At 42.5% G+C, this 22,390-nt stretch overlaps 2 protein-coding genes across 3 annotated transcripts in view; one reads left to right on the top strand and one right to left on the bottom strand.

Annotated features, from left to right (window-relative positions):
• Positions 1-12,726: 12,726 nt before the first annotated feature.
• On the top strand, positions 12,727-20,324 carry LOC110085404 (granzyme A). Its single transcript, XM_020805568.3, has 4 exons — positions 12,727-12,836; positions 13,976-14,117; positions 17,416-17,679; positions 19,820-20,324. The coding sequence occupies exons 1-4, from the start codon at positions 12,748-12,750 to the stop codon at positions 19,982-19,984; spliced, it is 660 nt and encodes a 219-aa protein (XP_020661227.3). The 5' UTR covers positions 12,727-12,747; the 3' UTR covers positions 19,985-20,324.
• Positions 17,225-22,390, bottom strand: part of CDC20B (cell division cycle 20B) — a 49,013-nt gene continuing 43,847 nt past the window's right edge. Inside the window, exon 12 of one of the 2 annotated variants that reach the window (XM_078384432.1) lies at positions 17,225-17,588. In XM_078384432.1, the coding sequence (XP_078240558.1) occupies positions 17,573-17,588 (16 nt within the window). In that variant the 3' untranslated portion in view covers positions 17,225-17,572. The other variant, XM_072992764.2, reaches the window with a different exon arrangement.

Here is a 22,390-nt window from a genome sequence, read left to right as displayed (position 1 = left end):
CGCAGCCATTTCGGCTGTTCTGCCGGCCATTTTGAAGCCGCGGAACAGCTGATCGGCGGGTCACAAAGCGAAGGTCGGTAAGCGAACCGCTTACCGACCTTCACTCTGCGATTTTCGCCCATTGGGGGCATCGCTCTGCGATCGCATTAGCGATCGCAAAAGCGTCACCGTAGAGCGAATTCATCGCTCTACGGGGCGCTCGTTGTGCGAGGCACCACTGTATATGTTATTCAGACGCTGCCTGTTGATTCAGTCCACTTGTTAAATAGATCCCATCTTTCTGTTGCCTTTTGCAGGGGATGATCTTTCATGACTTCTGATAAGATATCCATTTCGGTTATTTCCCGTATCTTTTCAATAATATCTTCTTGTTTCGGTACCATCGGACTTTTCCAATTTCTAGCATATATAATTCTAGCTGCCGTAACAATATATATAACTATGTATTCCTTTGACTTACTTTTCTACTTACTTACAGACATGCTAGATTTTTTTTTCCTCCAGTGGCCCAAGATAGTCACCTTCACGGCTGAGAAGAAAATTGAACGTATGTTTCCTACACCTAATACCAAAACTGGTCTTATAGTCACATTCATAGACAGAAGATCTCAGTTGTTAGATTTTACTGTCAACAAGTGATTTTCATATTTTGTGGGCTCTCCACTGTGCATGATGGAAAGTCAGCAAAATAACATATGTTGCTTGTGCAACTATTTTTCTGTGCTTGCTGACATCAACAGGATTCTGATTCTCCCATCTGAACAAAAGAATTCTCTTTGCAAAGTTATGTTACACTTGCATGTATTGCTGTCTTCCTCCTGTGACCACTTTGGTTAGAGCCTGAAAGAGGACTTCACAAAGGGAATACTCCTTGGGTATGCTTTCTCCCTTGCCACTCAAAAAGGAGGATGCTATCTGCCCTGGGATCTTTATCGTACATTTCAACATTTCTCAAATGAAAATAGGAACAATATTGCATGGGACTGGGAGGGTACAAGATGTAATGTCTCAGGGGTGCAGTGTTACTGATCAGAAGGCATATGTAACACAAATCAAAGGTATTTATTTTATTTACTTCCTTCCTTGCATTTATATCCTATCTTCCCCCACCCAAAAAAGGCACCCAGGGCAACTAACAGCAATACTGCACAAATAAAATGCACACTAAACATGTGAAAAACATCACTGAATACAATTAAAATCTGATCAATAAAGAGTGCCCCCACCATTATTTAAAATCCAGCTAGATGTCAGAGGCTTGTCTGAATGAAGAAGCCAGTGGAAAGACAAGGGAGAAGGGCCAAGGCTAACATTCCTTAAGGGGCCACTGCCCAGAAGGCCCGGTTTCTTGTTCTTTCTGGGCCTCTCTCAGCGTTAGGCCCCTCAGCCGTCCCTGGTGGCTATGTCGGGTGATTCGGGTAGATCTAGGTGGGAGAAGATGGATAGGATAGCTAGAAGTCAGTTCCTACTTGATGATACATAACAGCAACCGCAAAAACAACAACATATATGACTTTATAAGTTAAAATAAAAGTGTATCTACATGTAGCTCTGGATGACAGAAGCAAATGAATAGAAGCACAGCCTCCAACACAAGTCAGACAACACATCTTGATACTCTGAACCATTTGGGCCCCTACATAAGAAATTAACCATCCTGTAATGAATTAGGCAGACAATATTCTGGATCTGTGTATGTTTCGTAAGTGACCAATATGAGCTTAGCTATCGATCAAACCAGATAACACATAAACAACTGTCTCATCATACAATTCCAGCAGTCACTGGAGAAACAGAATGGTGATGTCATAATTGCATTAGCCAATACTGTGTTTCCAGTATGCTTCAGGATTGCCATTTTCAAACTACTCCAATGTGCTTTTTAATTAAGATTATAGCAGATGGAGTAATTATATTTTCTACAGTTATCATCTGAGGAACTGTTGATGCATGTTCAGATCTGAAGCCTGGAGAAGACCCAGATTCTAGTGCCTAGAAATGAAACTTTTCTCCATAAAGCTCAGAGGCCTGACTCAAGGTTTTTCATATTTCTGAGGTTATAAAAGAATGCCCTCAAGAGGAGGAAATGAAAACCTACTTCCTTTATATGTTCACTGTATATTAGACGTCTCATTATGGGGAAATACAAAGCAGCAGCTATGGGGCCTTTCTTTACTGTGTGCTTTTTTACTGCCATTTTCCTCCTCACAGTACAAAGGTAAGTGCTGTTTTACAGTATATCGGCAAATTTGTGACAGGGGACTTGTAATCAAACAAACAAACAAACAAAAACCTGGAAAGAAAACAAAACGGCTGCAGGCTCTTCTGGCTGAAACCAATGCCCTGAATGCCCTGGATCCATTCAAGTCAGGCTTCAGGCCATGCCACAGCACAGAAACAGCATTGGTCACCCTGTTTGATGACCTACTGAGGGAGGCTGACAGAGGCAAAATGTCTCTGCTGGTTCTCCTTGATATCTCAGCCGCCTTTGATACCCTCGACCATGGTATTCTCCTGGGGAGGCTCTCCGAGTTGAGAATCGGTAGCCTGGTTCTTGCCTGGCTCCGTTCCTTCTTGGAGGACCATCCCCAGAGAGTGCAGATTAGAGAGAGTTTCTCGGCCCTGTGGAGCCTCAATTGTGGGGTTCTGCAGGGCTCGATTATCCAATGCTATTTAACATCTATATGAGGCTGCTGGAAGGGATCTTCAGGGGATGTGGGGCTTTGTGTCATCAGTACTCTGATGATACTCAGCTCTACATCTCCTTTTTTCCAACAACAGTGGATGCTGTTTCGTCCCTTGAGCGCTGTCTGGGGGCTGTTCAGCAATGGATGCAACTGAATGGACTGAGGCTGAATCCGGGCAAGATGGAGGTCGTTAGGGTGGGTGCCCCAGACACCAGTGGTCTGGGAAACTCCCTTTCCTTTGGGGGGGGTGACCTATCATCAAGAGTGAGGTTTGCAGTTTGGGTATGCACCTGGACCCGGCGCTTACCATGGAGACCCAGGTGTCATCAGTGGTCCGTTCCACATATTTCCACCTTTGGCGAATTGCCCAGCTGCATCCCTATCTTGAAGTGGAGTCGCTCACCACTTTGGTACATGCATTCGTAGACTACTGTAATGTGGGAGTGCCTTTGAGACTGATGCGGAAAGTGGTACAAAATGCAGATGGTACAAAATGCAGCAGCCAGACTTCTTACAGGGTTGAAAAGTAGCAACATATTTCCCCGACACTGGCTGCCTTGCATTGACTGCCCATTCATTTCTGCGTTGATTTCAAAGTTCTTACGATCACATATAAAGCCCTAAATGGTTTAGGACCTCGATATCTGGCAGAGCACCTTCTCCCACCCAGTTCTGCCAGAGTCACTCATTCCAGTCAGGCCGGGCGGCTGAGGGGCCCAATGCCAAGGGAGGTCCAGAAGGAAAGAATGAGGAACTGGGCCTTCTCAGCAGTGGCCCCTCGCCTTTGGAACAACTTCCCGTGGAGATCCGCCTGGCACCCTCCCTGGGTGTTTTCAGGAACAAACTTAAAACCTGGCTTTTTGAGCAGGCTTTCCCTCCTGCCATATCATACTTTCTTATACTTTCACCACCTTGGATCTATAATACAGTGGTACCTCACTTAACGATTGTCTCATTAAACGACGAAACCGCTATACGATGACTGTTTTGCAATTATTTTTGCGATTGCAAAATGATGTTTTAATAGGTAAAATTCGCTTCCCGACTATCGGTTCCCTGCTTCAGGAACCGATTTTTCACTAGACGATGTTTTTAAAACAGCTGATCGGCGGCTTCAAAATGGCTGCCCGCTGTGTAAAATAGCTCCCCGCTGTGTTTTAGGATGGATTCCTCACTTTACAGGCACTGAAAATGGCCGCCCCTATGGAGGATCTTTGCTGGACGGTGAATTTTCAGCCCATTGGGATGCATTGAATGGGTTTTCAATGCGTTTCAATGGGATTTTTTATTTCGCTCTACAGCGATTTCGCTGGAATGGATTATCCTCATTAAGCGAGGCACCACTGTATATGTTTTTGGTTTCACTGTTTTTTAAATTTGTAAACTGCCCAGAGTAGACCTTTGTTCTAGATGGGCGGGATAGAAATCCAATAAATAAATAAATAAAAAGAGAGAAAGAAAAGAGCATAAATGAAAAATAAGGGGGCTAACTCTAAATGATTTACTAAATTACCGGAACACATACAAGACCATAATATACCTGTGACAAACCCAGACCTACTGGGATATGCCACACGTTACACTAAGCTGCCACCAACCATTCCCTTTAAGAAGTCACACAGACCAGGGATGGATTTTCAACAAATAAAAGAATAAGGTTTATTTAAAACAACACACAGGGAAAATAAAATGATCAGGTGAATAAGATATAGTAACGTGGCTTAGTCTCATTCATACATGCACACAGTTTAGTTCACACAGAACACTTAACTTGAAGCACAGACCCTGAACCTATCAGTTCTGGCTAACCAACAGACACCTGAACCTATCAGGTTGGTACTGACTGACACACAGTAGTACCCTGTCTGACACACAGACTCCCACACCAGCTTCTTCTTCCCAGCTGCTGCTTCTTCTACTCAGCTTCTCCACACACGCTCCACATATATATATAGAACAGCCCCTCCTCCTGATGTCCCGCCTTCCACTCCCCATAGGATGGAACTTTCCCTCCAAACCCATGACAGACAGGTAACATCAGTGCTGTATGTAACACCTCCCCTCTTTATAAGTTGTTTTGTAGGGGGAAAGCTAACGTGCTTTTCTCCAAAAAAACAACCTGGTTAAAACACACAAAAACAGTTATACATACAATACCATACTTACTTATACTTACATTCTAAGTTAAACATTTACCATTTACAATACATCAATTTACCTTTATTCATACAAACCAAGTTCAAAAAACAGGTACATTTAACTCTTTGTCATCAATATATATACATAGTCCATGTTTCTTTCGCCGTCTTCATTCTTCAGGTCTTCTTGACAAGGCGTCAGCAACACAGTTCACTGACCCTCTGACCACCTTCACTTCAAAGTCATAGTCTTGCAGGTTTAAAGCCCACCTCATAAGTTTACTATTGTGGGTTTTCATTGTCTTTAACCATTGCAGTGGTGAATGGTCAGTGCACAGAACAAAATGTCTTCCCCAGATGTAAGGCTTGGCCTTCTGGATCGCGTAGACTATGGCCAGACACTCCTTCTCCACGGTTGCCAAATGTCTCTCACCTTTCTGGAGTTTCCTACTCAGGTAGGACACTGGATGCTGGTCACCATTCTCATCCTCCTGGCAAAGAACTGCTCCTACCCCACTGTTAGACGCATCGGTGTAGATGATGAACTCCCGGTCGAAGTCTGGAGCACGCAGCACTGGATAGTTGATTAGCGCCTGCTTCAACCTCTGGAACGCCTCCTCACAGTCGCTGGTCCACGGGATGCAGTCATCAGTCTTCTTCCTCGTCAGATCGGTCAGCGGAGCCGCAATCTCGCTAAACCTCGGGATGAACTTTCTGTAGTAGCCCACCAACCCAAGAAATGATTTGACTTTTTTCTTGGTGTTGGGTCTGGGCCAATCACGAACTGCTTCTAACTTAGCCTCTAGGGGTTTTATCACTCCTCCCCCTACTATGTGACCCAAGTATTTTATTTCTGGGCTACCCAGCTGACACTTGCTCGCCTTTACTGTTAGCCCTGCTGCACTTAACCTCTGCAGCACTAACTCCAGGTGTTTCAGGTGATCTTCCCAGGTATTACTGAAGATCCCTATGTCGTCAATGTAGGCCACAGTAAAGTCACTGAGCCCTGCCAAGGTCTGGTCCATCAGCCTTTGGAATGTGGCTGGTGCATTTCTGAGACCAAAGCTCAGGACTCGAAACTCATAGAGACCAAAAGGGCTGCAAAAGGCGGTCTTTTCTTGATCCCTGGGATCAATTCTTAATTGCCAATATCCCTTTACCAGGTCCAATGATGAGATGAACCGACAACCCCCTATGGTTTCAATCAGGTTGTCTAGCCTGGGCATTGGGTAGGCATCAGGAGTGGTTACGCGGTTTAATTTCCTGTAATCAACACAAACCCTAATGCTCCCATCAGGCTTGTCCACAAGGACTATCGGAGAGGACCAAGGACTAGAAGAGGGGACGATTATGTTTTCCCTAAGCATCTCGTCCAGCTCCTTCCGCACCTTGTCCCTATAGGGTCCCGTTACTCGGTATGGGGATACTGCCTGCGGGGGTGCATCCCCTGTGTGGATCCGATGCATCACTCCCTTCACTATCCCCGGCTTGTTGGAAAACACCTGTTGATATTTAATGAGCAGCATTTTTAGTTCTTGCTGCTGGTCTTGGGTGAGTGCAGGACTGATCTTTACCTCCTCTGGGTTGTATTTTACTTCCCCTCTACCCTCCCAGAAGGGTAATTCAGCTTCCTCACTCTCAGCTGCTTTTATCGCAAATAAAACCCTCTGTTCCCCTCTGTAGTAGGGTTTTAGGGCATTCACATGAACCACCCTCCTTGCTTGGTTCTCCTCCTGCTCTATAAGGTAGTTCAGGTCTGACATCTTGGAAATGACCCTATATGGTCCTGCCCATTTGAGCTGCAGTTTGTTCTCTCTGCAGGGCCTAAGCCAAAGCACTTCCTCCCCTGGGTCAAAGTGCCTCTCTCTAGCTTTGTGGTCATACCATGTTTTCTGTCTGACCTTCTGAGCTTGCAGGTTTTCTGCTGCCAGTTCTAGGTTTCTCTTTAGGTCATTCATCAAGGTGTCTATGTATGTCACAACGTCTTGTGGGTCATCCTGGGTGATTTGCTCCCAATTTTGTTTGATCAAATCAAGGGGCCCTCTCACCCTTCTCCCAAATAAAAGTTCAAACGGACTGAACCCGGTACTGGCTTGTGGCACTGATCGATAAGCAAACAAAAGGGATTGCAGCTTCTGGTCCCAATTGTTTGGATTCTCTGCCAAGTAAGCCCTAATCATGCGCATTAGAGTCCCATTGAACTTCTCAGTTAACCCATTACTTTCAGGGTGATAGGCAGTGTTTTCCTTGTGCTTAATTCCACAGATTTGCCATAACCGTTTCATGAGCTTCGATGTGAACGATGCGCCCAAATCTGTGATTATTTCTGAGGCAAATCCCATCCTGGACATATACCCCACCAAGGCATCTGCCACTGTGTTAGTTTCAATGTTAGTCAAGGGTATGGCTTCAGGGTACCTCGTGGCATGGTCCACAATGGTGAGAATGAACCTGTTCCCCCTCTTTGTGGCCTTGGGCAAAGATCCCACAATATCCACCCCTATGCATTTGAACGGAGTGTCAATCACAGGCAAAGGGCACAACTTTGCTTTGGTCCTGTCGCGGTTATTCCCCTGCCTTTGACACACATCACATTGTTTACAGAACTCCCTGATCTGCTTCCCTATGTCAGGCCAGTAAAAATTCTGTGTGATTCTCTGCTGTGTTTTGTTCACCCCTAAGTGTGCAGCAAACATGTCAGAGTGCCCCCTTTGTAAGATCATGGGGCGATACTTCTCAGGTACCACTAGCTGACTTCGGATCCCATCTCCCCCTTTTGAGATATTCCTCAGGGTCTCTCTATACAAAATCCCCTTTTTCTCTAGAAATCTCACTGGGGTTTCAGGTGTTAGCTGGGCGTCAGTCACCTGTTCAAAACACTTTTGGAGAGTGGCGTCTGCCTTTTGCTCTTGGCCAAATCGGCTGTCTGTGGTCAAGGTTTCCACCACAGCTTCTGAACTCCCCTCTGCTTCCGTCTCTGGCTCATCATTACCCCCCTGAACTGTCCCCGTGGTGGCTTGTGAACGTGTAATCACTAGCACCCGTTTCACATGTTCAGCCAGGACATTTCCCACGAGCACGGCTGCTGGCAGAATCGATGAAATTGCTAGCCGCCAAACTCCCCTCCAGCCTTGAAAGTTCACAGGTACCTCCGCTACTGGCAGTGAGATCACCTGCCCCTCAATCCCTGCCACCTTCATGCTCTCATTTGGGATTATATATTCCCTAGGAATAATATCTGGATGGCACAGGGTCACCTGGGAACAAGTGTCCCGCAGCCCCCGATACTGATGGTGAAGTATTCCTACGTCCACCCCTGCTGTTTCAAACAACTGAGAATCTGTTCTCACCAGTAGGCAGCGCCTGACCTCTACAAGAGGACCATTTTCCTCAGCCTGATCAGCAGATGTCACTGTTCCAGATTGAGTAGCCATGGCAACAGGCTCCCTCAGTGACAATGAGCCTTGCTCTTTCTGGACACAGAACACAGCTTTTGGCTTGGTTCCACTCGAATCCTGAGGCACAATTCCTTTTAGCTGCTTTAATTTCTCACACTCTGAGATTAGATGGCCCTTTCCCTGACAGAAATAACATTTTCTGCTATATTTTGAGTCTTTCTCATCTTGTTTTGGTTTTCCCTCCAAAATCTGAGGTCTTGGTTTCATGTCTGAGGGCTTCCCTTCACCATGGGCCCCTCCCCCTTGCTGGTTTTTCCCTGGTCCCTGAGAGTACTTGCTGTAGGTTTCTTTAGGTTTCCCCATCGCTTTCCCCTCACCCAAGGGCTTTCTTATTTGGGAAATAAAATCTGCGATCTCGGCTGCTTCTGCCACAGATTTCGGTTTCCTTTCCCTCACCTGGAATTTCAGTTCCCCATGCAGGACTGAATAGAACTGTTCCAGCGCTATCAAGTCTTTGAGCTGCTGAAAGGTCTCTGTCCCCTCCTGAGATAGCCATTTCTCTAGCAGCCTCACCAATTGGGCCCCCACTTGGGTAAAAGTCTGCTCTGGTTTCTTGGTGATTGACCTGAATCTTTGCCTCAGCTGTTCCGCATTTATCCCATGTCTTGCAAACACCAGTTTTTTAAACTCTGCGAAATCTTTCATCAGTTCCTGTGGCATCTCTGAATAAACTTCAGCAAGGCTACCACTGATTAAAGATCACATGATGGTCATCTTCTCAGTTTCCCTCACTGAGAAGTCCACAAACGCTCTTTCCACTAGGGAAAAGAACACCTCAGGACAACCTCCCTTGTGGTACACAGGGAATTTCTTCAGGTCAGCTTTAGACAATTGGCCTCCCTCAGAATCCCTATTGTTATTATTGTTCTGGTTCATCATTTCCAATTTTCTTAATTCAAACGCCATCCTTTCTTTTTCCAGAGCAATTTTCTCTCTCTCTAACCTTTCCTCCTTTTCCATTCTCTCTCTCTCTAATTCGAAATGTCTCTGTTTCTCTCTTTCCCTTTCCTCCATTTTTTCTCTCTCTAACCTTTCCTCCACTTCAAATTGCCTCATCCTCAGTTCATGCTGTTGGGCTATGAGCAATTTTCTGAGTTCTGGGTTCTGTTCTCCCGTGCTGTCACCTTGCACTGAGCCAAATTCATCCTCAGAACCTTGGTCAACCTGGGGGTCTTTCACTTCACCCATTTCTGCCATTTGGCTTCGAGTCAAGGGCATAATCCCCCCCCCCCCAGAACAGGCTGCTTTCAAAAGTCAAGCCTCAAAATAAAGCGACCACTTTTTTTTTTCTTTTGCCTCAGAACCAGCTTTCTCTATAGATTGCTGCTGTCCTTCAGCACTAACTTGCAACAGTTGTGAGCTAGAGTCTACCCCCCTCTGCTGGGCCTCTCAGCAGGCAGGCTAAATCACTTCTACTTTACAATTTTGCCTCAGCTTTTTTCCCGCCAAAACAGGCTGCCTCAGAGCTCCCTAATCTAGCCCCCAATCTGAGGTTACACGTTCTTCTACTAGCTTACCCCCCCGTGAGGTAAGCCTAGAAGATTACCTACGCGCTCTCAGATTGTCCCTGACTAGACCCCCCTTGCTCTGGGCACACTTGCCAAGGCTTTGCTGGACCACTGGACAACTGGACCAGTCGTATCCCACACGCTGGACACCAATCAATGTGACAAACCCAGACCTACTGGGATATGCCACACGTTACACTAAGCTGCCACCAACCATTCCCTTTAAGAAGTCACACAGACCAGGGATGGATTTTCAACAAATAAAAGAATAAGGTTTATTTAAAACAACACACAGGGAAAATAAAATGATCAGGTGAATAAGATATAGTAACGTGGCTTAGTCTCATTCATACATGCACACAGTTTAGTTCACACAGAACACTTAACTTGAAGCACAGACCCTGAACCTATCAGTTCTGGCTAACCAACAGACACCTGAACCTATCAGGTTGGTACTGACTGACACACAGTAGTACCCTGTCTGACACACAGACTCCCACACCAGCTTCTTCTTCCCAGCTGCTGCTTCTTCTACTCAGCTTCTCCACACACGCTCCACATATATATACAGTACAGCCCCTCCTCCTGATGTCCCGCCTTCCACTCCCCATAGGATGGAACTTTCCCTCCAAACCCATGACAGACAGGTAACATCAGTGCTGTATGTAACAATACCTAAGGCTGCATTGCTTAAATTATGATCCTGTAATATATTCCCCAGATACCCAGTGTGGTATAATGGATAGAGTGACTGACAAGGAGTCGGGGAGCCTGGGTTTGAATCCCCGCTCAGCCACGTAAATTCATTGGAGGAATGGAACTGGTAAACCCTTAAATATTTCATTTACCTTGAAAGCTGTACTAGGGTTGCTAGAAGTCAGTTGCAACTTGATGGCACATAACCTCAATATACTCTTCAATTTACTAGCCATAATACCTTTACTCACCAGGAGATTAAAGAAAGGTACTGGTTTCTCACTATATTTTTAGACAATCCCACAAGATATGATCTACTCTTTTGTACTCAACCCACATCACCTACCGTAAATCAGAATCCGTGAGCACTATGAGCTCGAGTTGAGATGAAATTAAATCTATTTTTATAACCAATAAGCAAGATTTTTAAATTGTGAACTGCATTAGCTGCAAGAAGCTAAGAATTAATGAGAACAGAGTAGATACGTATATGATGGAATTAATCTCTTTCCCCTGCTGCTACTGAGGTAAATGTTTATTCTGAACCTAATGTTTGGCTTAAGGTTACAATCTTTGTGAGTGCTGCTGCCTGCACCAAGAGTTGTGGTTGCATGCACCCTCTCCCCTGTGTGAGTATCCATAGGTTCCCCACTGGAAAGTTGAAGTAACTCCAATTTTATTGGGAAGGCTTTAGTCTTGATTTCATCACCAGCAATCCCCTATCCCCCACCCACCCATCTTCAGAAAACTGAGCCAAGTTATCTGGCTACCCTGCAATCTTAGTTTCTTCATGGCTCCCAGTTGACCTCACTGGGGCCATCAAAAGTCCTTGCTCTAGTCAGTGTCCCCTGGCCCCCTTCAAGGAGGACTTATACCACCCTCCAGATGCTCATCCAGGTGCTGGGTCAAGCTTGCATGCTGCTGCTGCAGGCATTCTCAGTGGTGGGTGTTGGGGTTGGAGCAGTCAGCAGTGATGAAGGAGAACTTGCCCGTCATCTTTTCCAGGATACACTCAAGAAGCTCCTCCGCGATATGGGTGTACTATAACAAACAAGTACACTTCCTGTCCTGATTCCTCCATTCCAGCCTCATGTGACTCCTGCCCTTTTTACTTCTTCACCTCCTCCATCTCTATCATAATAGTCCATGCCTACTCACACAGCCCAGACCTGCTCACACAACCTGGCACAGATATGGTCCATATTCACCAACAGCTGCTTCTCTCTTCTGGGTGGTCTGACCATTCCCAGTACCCACCTGATATCCAATATCATCTGGGTCCAACAGGCCTTCCAGAGGGTGCCAGGTGAGCTCATATGGCCTGTTCGTGGTGCTGGCTACAATGAGCCTCTCACAGTCTCCCATTACAACAAGCTCAAGGCAATATGGTCAGTTTAATAATTGAGCAAAGATCTGAAACAAATTTACCTCAGTTCTATGCTCCTCAGTCCTTGTCACATTGGTTCTCTTAGCTGACCCCAACACATGAGGGATATTTTCAGCAAACCAACAATCCCACTGCCTAACACTCCTACGAACAGAGCAAAATAGAACTAATACAATTGGTCTGAGTCCTAGCAGGTTCTTCGGGACATCTGCCCTGCGGGACTCTGGCTTCATTGCTAGGGGTATTATTTCTTAATTCCCATGACAACCACTAGATGTTCCACAATTATATTTTTTTTATTTATTTGTTTGTTTGTTTGTTTGTTTGTTTGTTTATATCCCGCCTATCTGGTCAATTACGACCACATTAGGTGGCTTACACCATAAAATAAATGAATAAATATCAAAAGGATTATTATACATATAAAACATGTCTCTCATTTCTGCTAGATTGACATCCAGAATGTGATGGGAATAAGAAACCCACTAAGGCAAGTTTCATTACGCTATTCATAACACTTCACAATTGCCAAATTCTACTTGAAATATGCTCCCTTTTAGTACAGCTGACTTTAATCATCAACTGCTATACAACTTATCAGGAAAAAAGGGGCCTATAAATGAAACAAAACAAATAAATAAAATTAGTACTGTACAATGACCCTTTATAACCATGTCAAATCTTATGGAAGCAACCATACCAAAGCCAATTTATTGGGTATTTACACGATTACACTATTTCTCATTAATTAACCCACAGCACTCTGTGCATATGGTCCAAATGACCCAACCTCACTTGAATGTCTTATTTCTTGCCGGTTAATATGAAGAGATAATTGAAAAGGAAGAGACAAGTTCGCCTTCAAGACCATATATGGCTGCTCTCTTCAGAAGAAGAAAGTTCTTGTGTGCAGGAACCTTAATCAAAGAGAACTGGGCTTTAACAGCAGCCCAATGTTTTCCGTAAGTTTTGAGAAATATGCATGCTTTTATTGAAGTTTTCCCTTCTCAAGGACATTTGAGGGAAGTCCATTAGGAAAGTTATTGACATTTGCTTTCTAGTGTGAGCTCCTAGTACCAAATGTCTACCTACCATAGAATTTAAGAAGGTTAACTGCGTAAATAAAACCTATGTAACTTATCAAATGGGATTCTTTTTTAAAATCCCATTATGGGTGAGAAACAGTAAGAGTTCAGTTCAGTATAAGATATTGAGAGATGTCTTACAAGAACAAGACAATGTGGAAAGGAGGTAATGGATGTGTGAGAGTATGTGTGCATGTGCAGGATGTATGTGCTTTTCTCCCATGGTGGGGCCCAAGGTGGATCAAGACTATTAATATCCTTAGAAGGGCCAAATTTACAAAGACATACTTGCATTCCCAGCTGTCACATAAAATCATCTGTTTCTGTAGCTTCATTTTACTTAAGTTGCCAAAAGCAGTATATCTTAAACACTGCATTCTCTCTGGGCTCATAGTCAGTCTTGCAAAGATATCTAGTGTGTGCTGTTGTTGAGGGTCTATGAATAATGCTTCTCGGAACTAAAAAACAATATGGTAGACTTAATACTCTAATGTTAAATTTGTTACTTTTATTGGACCATAGTGAGAACTATGGGGAAACAGCTTGCATTTTTGACTGCTTCGTGGCGCAAAGTAATCACACAATACATGGGAGATGGTGAACCAGCTCGGTGCCCAAACTGGACTTGTTTTGGTCTAGTGGTGGGGCTATTCTTTTGGCGGCAGCACGCTGGAGCAATTCCTGCATGGATGGAAGGATCACTTCAAGGAAGCTAGCTCCTAGAGAAGCAACTCTTTCTAGTGTGATCAAATGTGATCTTTTATCACAATCTGATGCATCCTTAGTTTTGACATGGGCTCCGAAGAGAGTACATGTAAGTCCATATTCCCTTCCATAGAGAGAAAGGAGCTAAAAGCTCTCTTTGAAAATGACATTTATGCTACATAGCCCAACTTTGGCCTTGTAAAGTCATATAGTCTGTAAAACATTGGTCAAAGTGTGTAAATTCAAACTTTCAGAATAACAGAAAGCAACTATGAATGTGGTTGATTTATTTGTGCTGTTTATCTTTCCAGGGATGAAAAGGCATACATTATTCTTGGAGCAAAATCACGAACTAAGAGAGAGAAAGAAAAACACATCGCTAACATTACTAAAATATTTTCTTACCCAGGGTTTAACCGAAAGACACTTGAAAATGACATTATGCTTTTGCAGGTAAATTTTCAAAGGAGACATGAGGCACAAAATCTAATTTGGCATGTGCTGTGAGAGTGTCCTTATCATCATTTAAATAGTACATTTTACCATTAAAGCTCCCTGCAGCTGAAATAGTTTAAATGGAAAATCTAGAGCAGTCTTAACATTGTCATGTCAGTAACATTCAGATTTGTTAATTTCCTTATGTCAGTCTTTCACATTCTGTGAATCTTTGACTACTTTGATCATGTAGCCTGAAAAACAGGATGCAATTTAATGAAAACATTAAGACAATAAAGTAATAAATCAAAATCAATAAACAATAACACTAGGATGATCAGAAGACAGCATCAAACAACATGGGGTCAAACAGAAGTCAAAGAAAGGTCTAGTCTGTGCCCTCAACTGGACACACAAAGGGATATTCTGCTCTCCAAAGTAAGAAATTCTATAATCTGGGTAGTGTTACTGAGAAGTTCCAAACACATCACCAACCATCCACCCAGTTAGATCTGGGTTCACTCAGTTGCACACAAGAAGGTCTTTTTGTGAACTGGCCAAACTCTATAGCTTCTAATAATTATGTTGAACCTTGTTTTTATATGCAGGTAAGAATTTAATTCTGCGAACTGAAAGTTTGCCTCTCTGCTACTTGATCTGTCCAGAGCACTTACCAAGGGCAGACCTAAAATTAGCCAGAGTGAGGAAACAACTTCAGGAGGCAGATTTTGGTGACAGTGACAGCCTTTTGCTATTCTGTTCTTTTGGAGGACAGCAAGATGCAAGCTGCGTCATCCATCTTTTACCTCCTGCACTAGCCTCCTCTTTCCCTCATATGGTGGGACATGCTATCCTGTTGCCAGTTTTGAAGTACTATTTAACAGCAATTCGGCCTGGCTTATGTACATAGAATGCAGGAAGGCACAGTGTTCTCCTTCACCCCAGCCATTAAAATATGTTGGGTCTGTACTTTCCCAAATATTTATAATCATCCTAAACTCTCTTTTCAACTCATAGGCTTTTCAGGGGCATTGTTCCTGACAAGTTCTGTCTGGATAACTCAAGAAATATTCTGGGAAACTCTAAGAAGTTTCCTTAATGTGAAAGTAAAGTGGAGCATGGATCAGATGTGGAGTACATTACCAACTTTTGATACACCTGCACTATGCAGCTATTTGAAGGTGAAAAATGGGAGCCCTGCAGCCACACTGAGACCTTTCCGAGCTGCTGTTTATGCAGTAAAAAATGTATTAAGTGGCTGTTATAGCTGACAGGTATATGTAAATACTACTAGTGAGCTTCTGCCCCAGAAGCCCCTGTTAAAAGTGTTTCTTTAGGGGCTACTTGCCAAACTCCACCTCAAAAAAGGTTTTCATTTTCAGTATACATAAGCCAGTGAAAGGATTTATGCTATTTTTTAAAATGAGAAATTAAGAACACTGGATCACACCAGTCTCCACTTAGTCAAGAATTCTAAACTTCACAGAGCTTTGTCTTTGGAAGTGTATAGCCAAGGGCACTTTGACGATGAAGTGGCCATCTTTTTCTACTTTTGTATATGTTAAGAAAATTATATTGCTTCTGAACTTTAGGAGTTACTGCAACAAACATGGCTCATAGATCAATAGGTAAAGGTAAAGGTTCCCCTTGACAATTTGTCCAGTTGTGTCTGACTCTAGGGGGCAGTGCTCCTCTCCGTTTCCAACCCATAAAGCTAGCATTTTGTCCGAAGACAATCTCCTGTGATCATGTGGCCAGCACGACTAGACACGGAACGCCGTTACCTTCCCACTGTGGTGGTACCTATTTATCTACTTGCATTTGCATGCTTTCAAACCGCTATGTTGGTGGGAGCTGGGACTAGCAACGGGAGCTCACTCTGTCACGTGGATTCGATCTTACAACTACAGGTCTTCTAATCTTGCAGCACAGAGGCTTCTGCGGTTTAACCCGCAGCGCCACCACGTTCCTCATAGATCAATACCCTCCTTAAATTCATCACTTAAAAAAACAAACAAATCCTATTAAAATACTAACCATTATCACAGTTTTAGTACTAAATTCTGTAAGTGGACAAGTTCTGTTTCTATACCTGTCCTCAATCTGACCCACGAGTGGATCGTGTGGAACAAACAACATTTATCCTTCCTGTCAACCTGGTAGGATTTCCCCATACCTATATAGCCTGCATGCATGAACTCCATCATGAGTAGGCCCAGATCATGTGCCCAATTATTCTTGTAATGAACAGAAATCAGCCGCATGACAGAGACTGCATACCTATTGGATTTACAGTGGTGCCTCGCATAACGTTTGCTTCGTTTAACGTTTTTTTCGCTTAACGTTTATTTTTTCAGAGTCAGATTGTGCTTCGTATAACGTTTTTCCCTATGGACGATTTTCACATAGCGATTTTGGGACCATGCTTCGCTTAACGTTTTTGGTTTTAGGTCCCCTGCTTCACTTAACGATGTTCATTTTTTCAATTACAAAAGTGTCTTAACATGTTGAAAAACGGTTTTAAATGCTTGGAATCGTTAGTGCACCTTCTAAAATGTGTGCATACTTAATTTGGCGTTGATCTGACTTTTCGTTAATTTTTTGTGAATTTTTTTCTCCCCCATAGGAAACAATGGAGCTGTCAGATTTTGACAGCTGTCAAAAGTTGGGGGGGAAAATTCAGCATAAATTAACGAAAAGTCAGATCAAAGCCAAATTAACTTTTGCATCCGTTTTAGAGGGTGCAGAAGCTAATCCAAGCATTTAAAACCATTTTTGACCCTTTTATGACACACTTAAATTTGCAAAAATTGACTTCGCAAAGCCACTGAAATGTATTGAGTCGGCTTCAATACATTCCAATGGAGGAAACATTGTATCGTTTAACAATGTTTTCTATGGGTTTTTTCGCTTAAGGACGCCAATCCGTGCCTATTGGAACGGATTAACTGGTTTCCAATGCATTCCTATGGGAAATGGTGTTTCGCATAAAGTTTTTTTCGCATAAGGTTTTTTTTTTGGAACCAATTAAAAACGTTATGTGAGGCACCACTGTATATAGAAGTTCATATTCAAAGAGAATTCCTGCAGAAGGGAATCTGCAATTTGGAGGTAGAGCAGATGGTCCAAATGAATGGGTAAGAAATGTGCAGATTTGGTCCTGCTACAAGTATAGGCTGGATTAGGGAGCTGTCTCAGTCACTCTTGTCCATTACAAATATATAAAAGAAAATCAAGAGTTGCAGGCCACACACCAAAATCTATGACTGGCTATTCTTTCATCACTACCAATTGCTTCTTTTTGTAATTCCTTCAGATTCAAACAAGGAGAAGGATCAAGCCAAGTATAAAACCCATTCCACTTCCCAAAACTTCTGATGACATCAAGCCAGGAACCCACTGTATAATAGCTGGATGGGGAACTGTTCATAAAAATAGGGGATCTGATACCCTGCGTGAAGATAATGTCACCATCATTGACAGAAGAATCTGCAATGACAAGAATCATTATAATTCTCACCTTGTGAGAATAAACATGGTGTGTGCTGGTGAGAAGAAAGGAGGGATGGATAAATGTTGGGTAAGAGTTATTTTAAGCACTGATTCTCTCACACCGAATTCCCACGAGGGCTGCTCACCTATGACAACGAATTAAATAATATTAGTATATTTATGAATTGGCAGAGGATACAATTAAGTTTGAATATATTTTATTTCACCAAACCTTCTTTTAGCTTGAAGGGTGGGACCACTTGCAATTTAATAAAAGCTGTTTGTGATAGCTTAGAGGAATTTTTTTCATACATTGCTCAAAAACAATCCCTGTGATAGTAACAATGTGAGATAATAATCTGAACTTGGCATCTTGTCCAGCACACCTAGGAATTCAACTCCATTGCTGGGGCAGCTTTGTTTGTGGGTGTTTTGAGAAATCCCAGCTTCTTTAAATTGTGGTGAGCTGCTATATTGTAGTAGCTAGGACCAAAATCCTGTTTGTTTTTATCCACATACATATTTTTTGCACACGGGGTCTTTTCCTGTTGTATAAGGGAGGGATATTCACTAGTCCCCTTGCACAAGTAGAACACCTTGATGCTTTGAACAGGGCAATATTGGGCCTTTAGAACTGCACATGGAATGCTATACTTGTGGAGGTGTAGCACTTTTTTGATCTTCAACAGGTTTCTACCTGAGAGATTTAAGAGTTTTAGGTGGCAGATTTGAGTGTCATGAAAGTGCAAGACATGGACAATTATTTATTTTATTGTTGACATATTTTACTCATAGTCATGGGGAGAAGTGCTTGAAGGATTTTCCTAAATCCTTGGCCAAATTAACTTTGCTGGTTTTTGGTGCTGGGCACTTTGACCTTTGCAGGACAGACAGTTATTGCAGTTCTGCCTCAGGTGGCAAACTATCCTGAATGGCCTTGGCTTGAGGAGCTTTTTTTATCCTTTGTCACAGAATTTATTAAAAAAAACATAAAGCAAAGCAAAGGTCTCGTGTCAAAGTGCCTCACTGGATCCAGGAAATTGATTTTAAGGTCTCATTCAGAGAAGAAAGGAGAAAATAGCGTTTCTTTCTCCTTCCTGGTTGCATGACCAAGAGGAAGGAAGTGGGTCTTGAATTAACTTCTTTGACCCCAGGTTGAGGTAAATATGCTACCGTTCCCAGGCCCGTGTTAAAGACAGGAGGATATTTCCACAACCATTTCAAACAAAGGGGTTCAGTGACAAAGATATTCTGCAGGCTTGAGCTATTTTGACCCCAGAGATTTTCTTTTTGACTCATACCCTTCTGAGAGAAAAATTCATGGGTTTTGTCCACCTTCCCTCTTTCAGTTCAGTCTGGATACTGAGCTTTAAAAATGTCAAAAAAACTGTTTTAAGAATGTTTTAAAAGTTAAGTAAAGTAAAACTATCTTACAATTTTTCTTTCCACCTGACTTATATAGGATTTTTTTTAAAAGTCTCTGTTTAGCAACCTTGTGAGCCTTCACTCAACTTTAATATGCAATAAAACACAAATCACAACTAAACATGCACATCTTAACATATATGGATTTACACAAACATCTTAATGATATTCTTTATGAATTGCAATGTGAGGACAGCAATGTATTCTCGAAGGCTTTCATGGCACAGGCAGAGTTCCAACTCATGTCCTCTGAAGATGCCGGCCACAGAGACTGGCGAAACATTAGGAAGAACAACCTTCAGAACACAGCCAAACAGCCCAAAAAATCTACAACAACCATAAGAGCAGCAATCTTAGTCCACCCTGCTAGGAGTTAAGCCCAACTAAACACAATGCAACTGTGAACATGTGTAGGGTTGCCATGCAGGCTTGAAATCCTTAGTAATTTTATTTTAGAGCAAACTCTACTAAGTTATGTAGGTGTTTCTTCTCAGTAAATGTGCATAGAGTTGTGTTCTGGATTTTTTAAAATTATATTTTCTCTATTTTCAGACCTGTAATTATTACCCAGAAGTCTTTTCATTCATTTCAGCCTCCTAAAATGTGTTGAATGCATTGCTACTGAATAGCAATTGTGGAGAGCTGTACTGCATGAGTTGCTTTAATTAAAAATTGGTCAAAATCAGTAACAGAAAAAGCTGATTCCCCCCCTCCCATATCTTGTTCATTGTTGTGGCGCTATGATTCAGCATATCAGTTTCCTTGAATATAACAACATAGCCTTTTGTTTCCTTTTCCTCCAGGGTGACTCTGGTGGTCCTTTGATATGCAATGAAGAACAAAAAGGCATCATCTCCTTTGTTAAAACATGTGGTGACAACAGATACCCTGGTGTCTATACTCGGCTCACAAAAGACCATCTCTCCTGGATACAAGGAATCATAACAAATAACACTAATTCACACTGATTTTTACCTCACACCCGCACCCCGATATTCCACAATGAAACTTTTCTGTCTTTCTTAGCATGTTATTTAGTTTATGCTCATCTCATTTATTTATACAACTGAATTACAATTTTTATTCTCACTGATGTAGGAGAGAATTTTTTTTATAAGTTTTAATGCTTAGCTGGGACTGGAAATCCCATCTTCTTAAATTCCGGTATTCAATCTGTTGGCTTTACAGTTGACTCCTTGACTCCTGCAAGGAGGATCTCATCATATGTACGGTGCCCATGAATCAGGTGTGGTGCTGGAAAATTTATTGACCTTCACCCTAAAAGGTATCTGACATACTGCAATCCTACAGGCTAAAGCATATGAGACATAATCCTGTGGGTGATTTGCATACATGTGAGCATCTTCTTTTGGAATGTGGCGCTCAGTCATAGCTAGTGACATCATTAATTCCCTCCCACCTGAAAGAGACTGAGATTAACTAATTTTAGAAAAGAATCTTGTGGTTCTTTTTTAATTTGCTTGGGTTACTCTCTAAGACAAAAGATCAGTGCAAATTAGGCTTCAATTAGCTTGTTTTAAACTTGGACATACTTTGTGCTTAAGGTTCTACCAGCACTCGGATTAAGCAAAACAAGCTGGGCTGGGGGTGTCTTTCCTCGCTTTACATTTATGAATCAAAGCTCTGAGGTAAAGGGTGTGATATTTCTGAGAAAAAGAGCCCCAATGTTTACCCAGCAACTCCCAGAATCCTCCAGTCATCATAGCCAGTGGTCATGTTAGGCTGGGAGAATTCTGGGAGTTGTATTTATTTTTCAGATGGCACAAAATTGGGTGGAACAGCTAGTATCTGGGAAGACAGAAACAAAAAGATCTTGATAGACTCAAACACTAGGCTGAAAACAACAGAATAAAAGGTAAGAGAGATAAGTGGGATGTTTTACACCAGGGAAGGGTGACAAATGCACAGTTAGAAGATGGGAGATACTTAGCTCAGTTATACTACATGTGTGAAGGATCTTTGAACTGTGACCACAAGCTAAATATGAGCCAGCAGTGCAATGTAGCTGCAAAAAATGCAAATGCTATTTTGTTGCTGTTTAGTCATTAATTTGTATCCGACTCTTCATGACCTCATGGACCAGAGCACACCAGGCCCTCCTATCTTCCACTGCCTCCCGGAGTTTGGTAAAATTCATGTTGATAGCTTCAATGACACTGTCCAACCATCTCGTCCTCTGTCGTCTGCCTTTACACTTTCCCAACATCAGGGTCTTTTTCAGGGAGTGTTCAGTTCTCATGAGATGCCCAAAATACTGGAACCTCAGCTTCAGGATCTGTCCTTCCAGTGAGCACTCAGGGTTAATTTCCTTCAGAATGCTATTTCAGGCTGCATGCAGTCTCCAAATCCCATGAAATACTAGTTACCCTCTATTTGGAACTGGTTAAGCCTCCTCTTGAGTACTGTGTCCAGTTCTAGACACCACACTGTTAAGAAAGATGTCAATAAACTGGAACAAATTCAAAGGAAGGCAACAAGGATTATTAGGGGACTGGAAACCAAGACCTAGGAGGAAGGCTGAAAGAACTGACATGTTAAGCCTTGAGAAACAACGACTGTGAGAAGATACAATATCACTGTTCAAATACATGAAAGGCTGTCATACAGAGGAGGGGCATGATCTGTTCTCAATCATTTCACAGTGTAGGACGCGTAATAATGAGCTCAAATTACAAAAATCTAGATTTCAGCTGAATATGAGAAAAAACGTCCCAGCAGTACAACAATGGTGATGGATTCTGAGATAGTGTGGCACGGACAAAGTTCTGTACGTAACAGTACGTGCTCTTTGCTCCAAACCTAGGCCACTGGCCTTATCATTCTGAATGTCTTCTCTTGGATTTAGAACATAATGCATGTATGTACTGTGTTTCCCCAAAAATAAGACAGGGTCTCATATTAATTTTTGCTCCCAAAACGCATTAGGGCTTATTTTCAGGGGATGTTTTATTTTTTTCATGTACAACAATTTACATTTATTCAAATATAGTCATGCCATCTTCTGGTTGCTGCACAAGGGTGGAGGGCAGGGTTTAACTTGACTGGGGCTTATTTTTGGTGTAGGGCTTATATTATGAGCATCCTGAAAAATCATACTAGGGCTTATTTTTAGGTTAGGTCTTATTTTGGGGGAAACATGGTATGTATGTATGTATGTATGTATGTATGTATGTATGTATGTATGTATGTATGTATGTATGTATGTATGTATGTATGTATGTATGTATGTATGTATGTATGTATGTATGTATGTATGTATGTATGTGTTTATTTACGGTATTTCCCACCTTTCTCCTCAGAAGGACCCAAGGCAGCTTACATCGATAAAAAGACAATATTTAAAAGCTAAAAAT

This window comes from Pogona vitticeps, chromosome 2 (assembly GCF_051106095.1).
Source record: "Pogona vitticeps strain Pit_001003342236 chromosome 2, PviZW2.1, whole genome shotgun sequence".
NCBI classification, from domain to species: Eukaryota; Metazoa; Chordata; class Lepidosauria; order Squamata; family Agamidae; genus Pogona; species Pogona vitticeps.
Note: the sequence above shows the minus strand (reverse complement) of the source record. Positions and strands in the feature narration are given on the sequence as shown.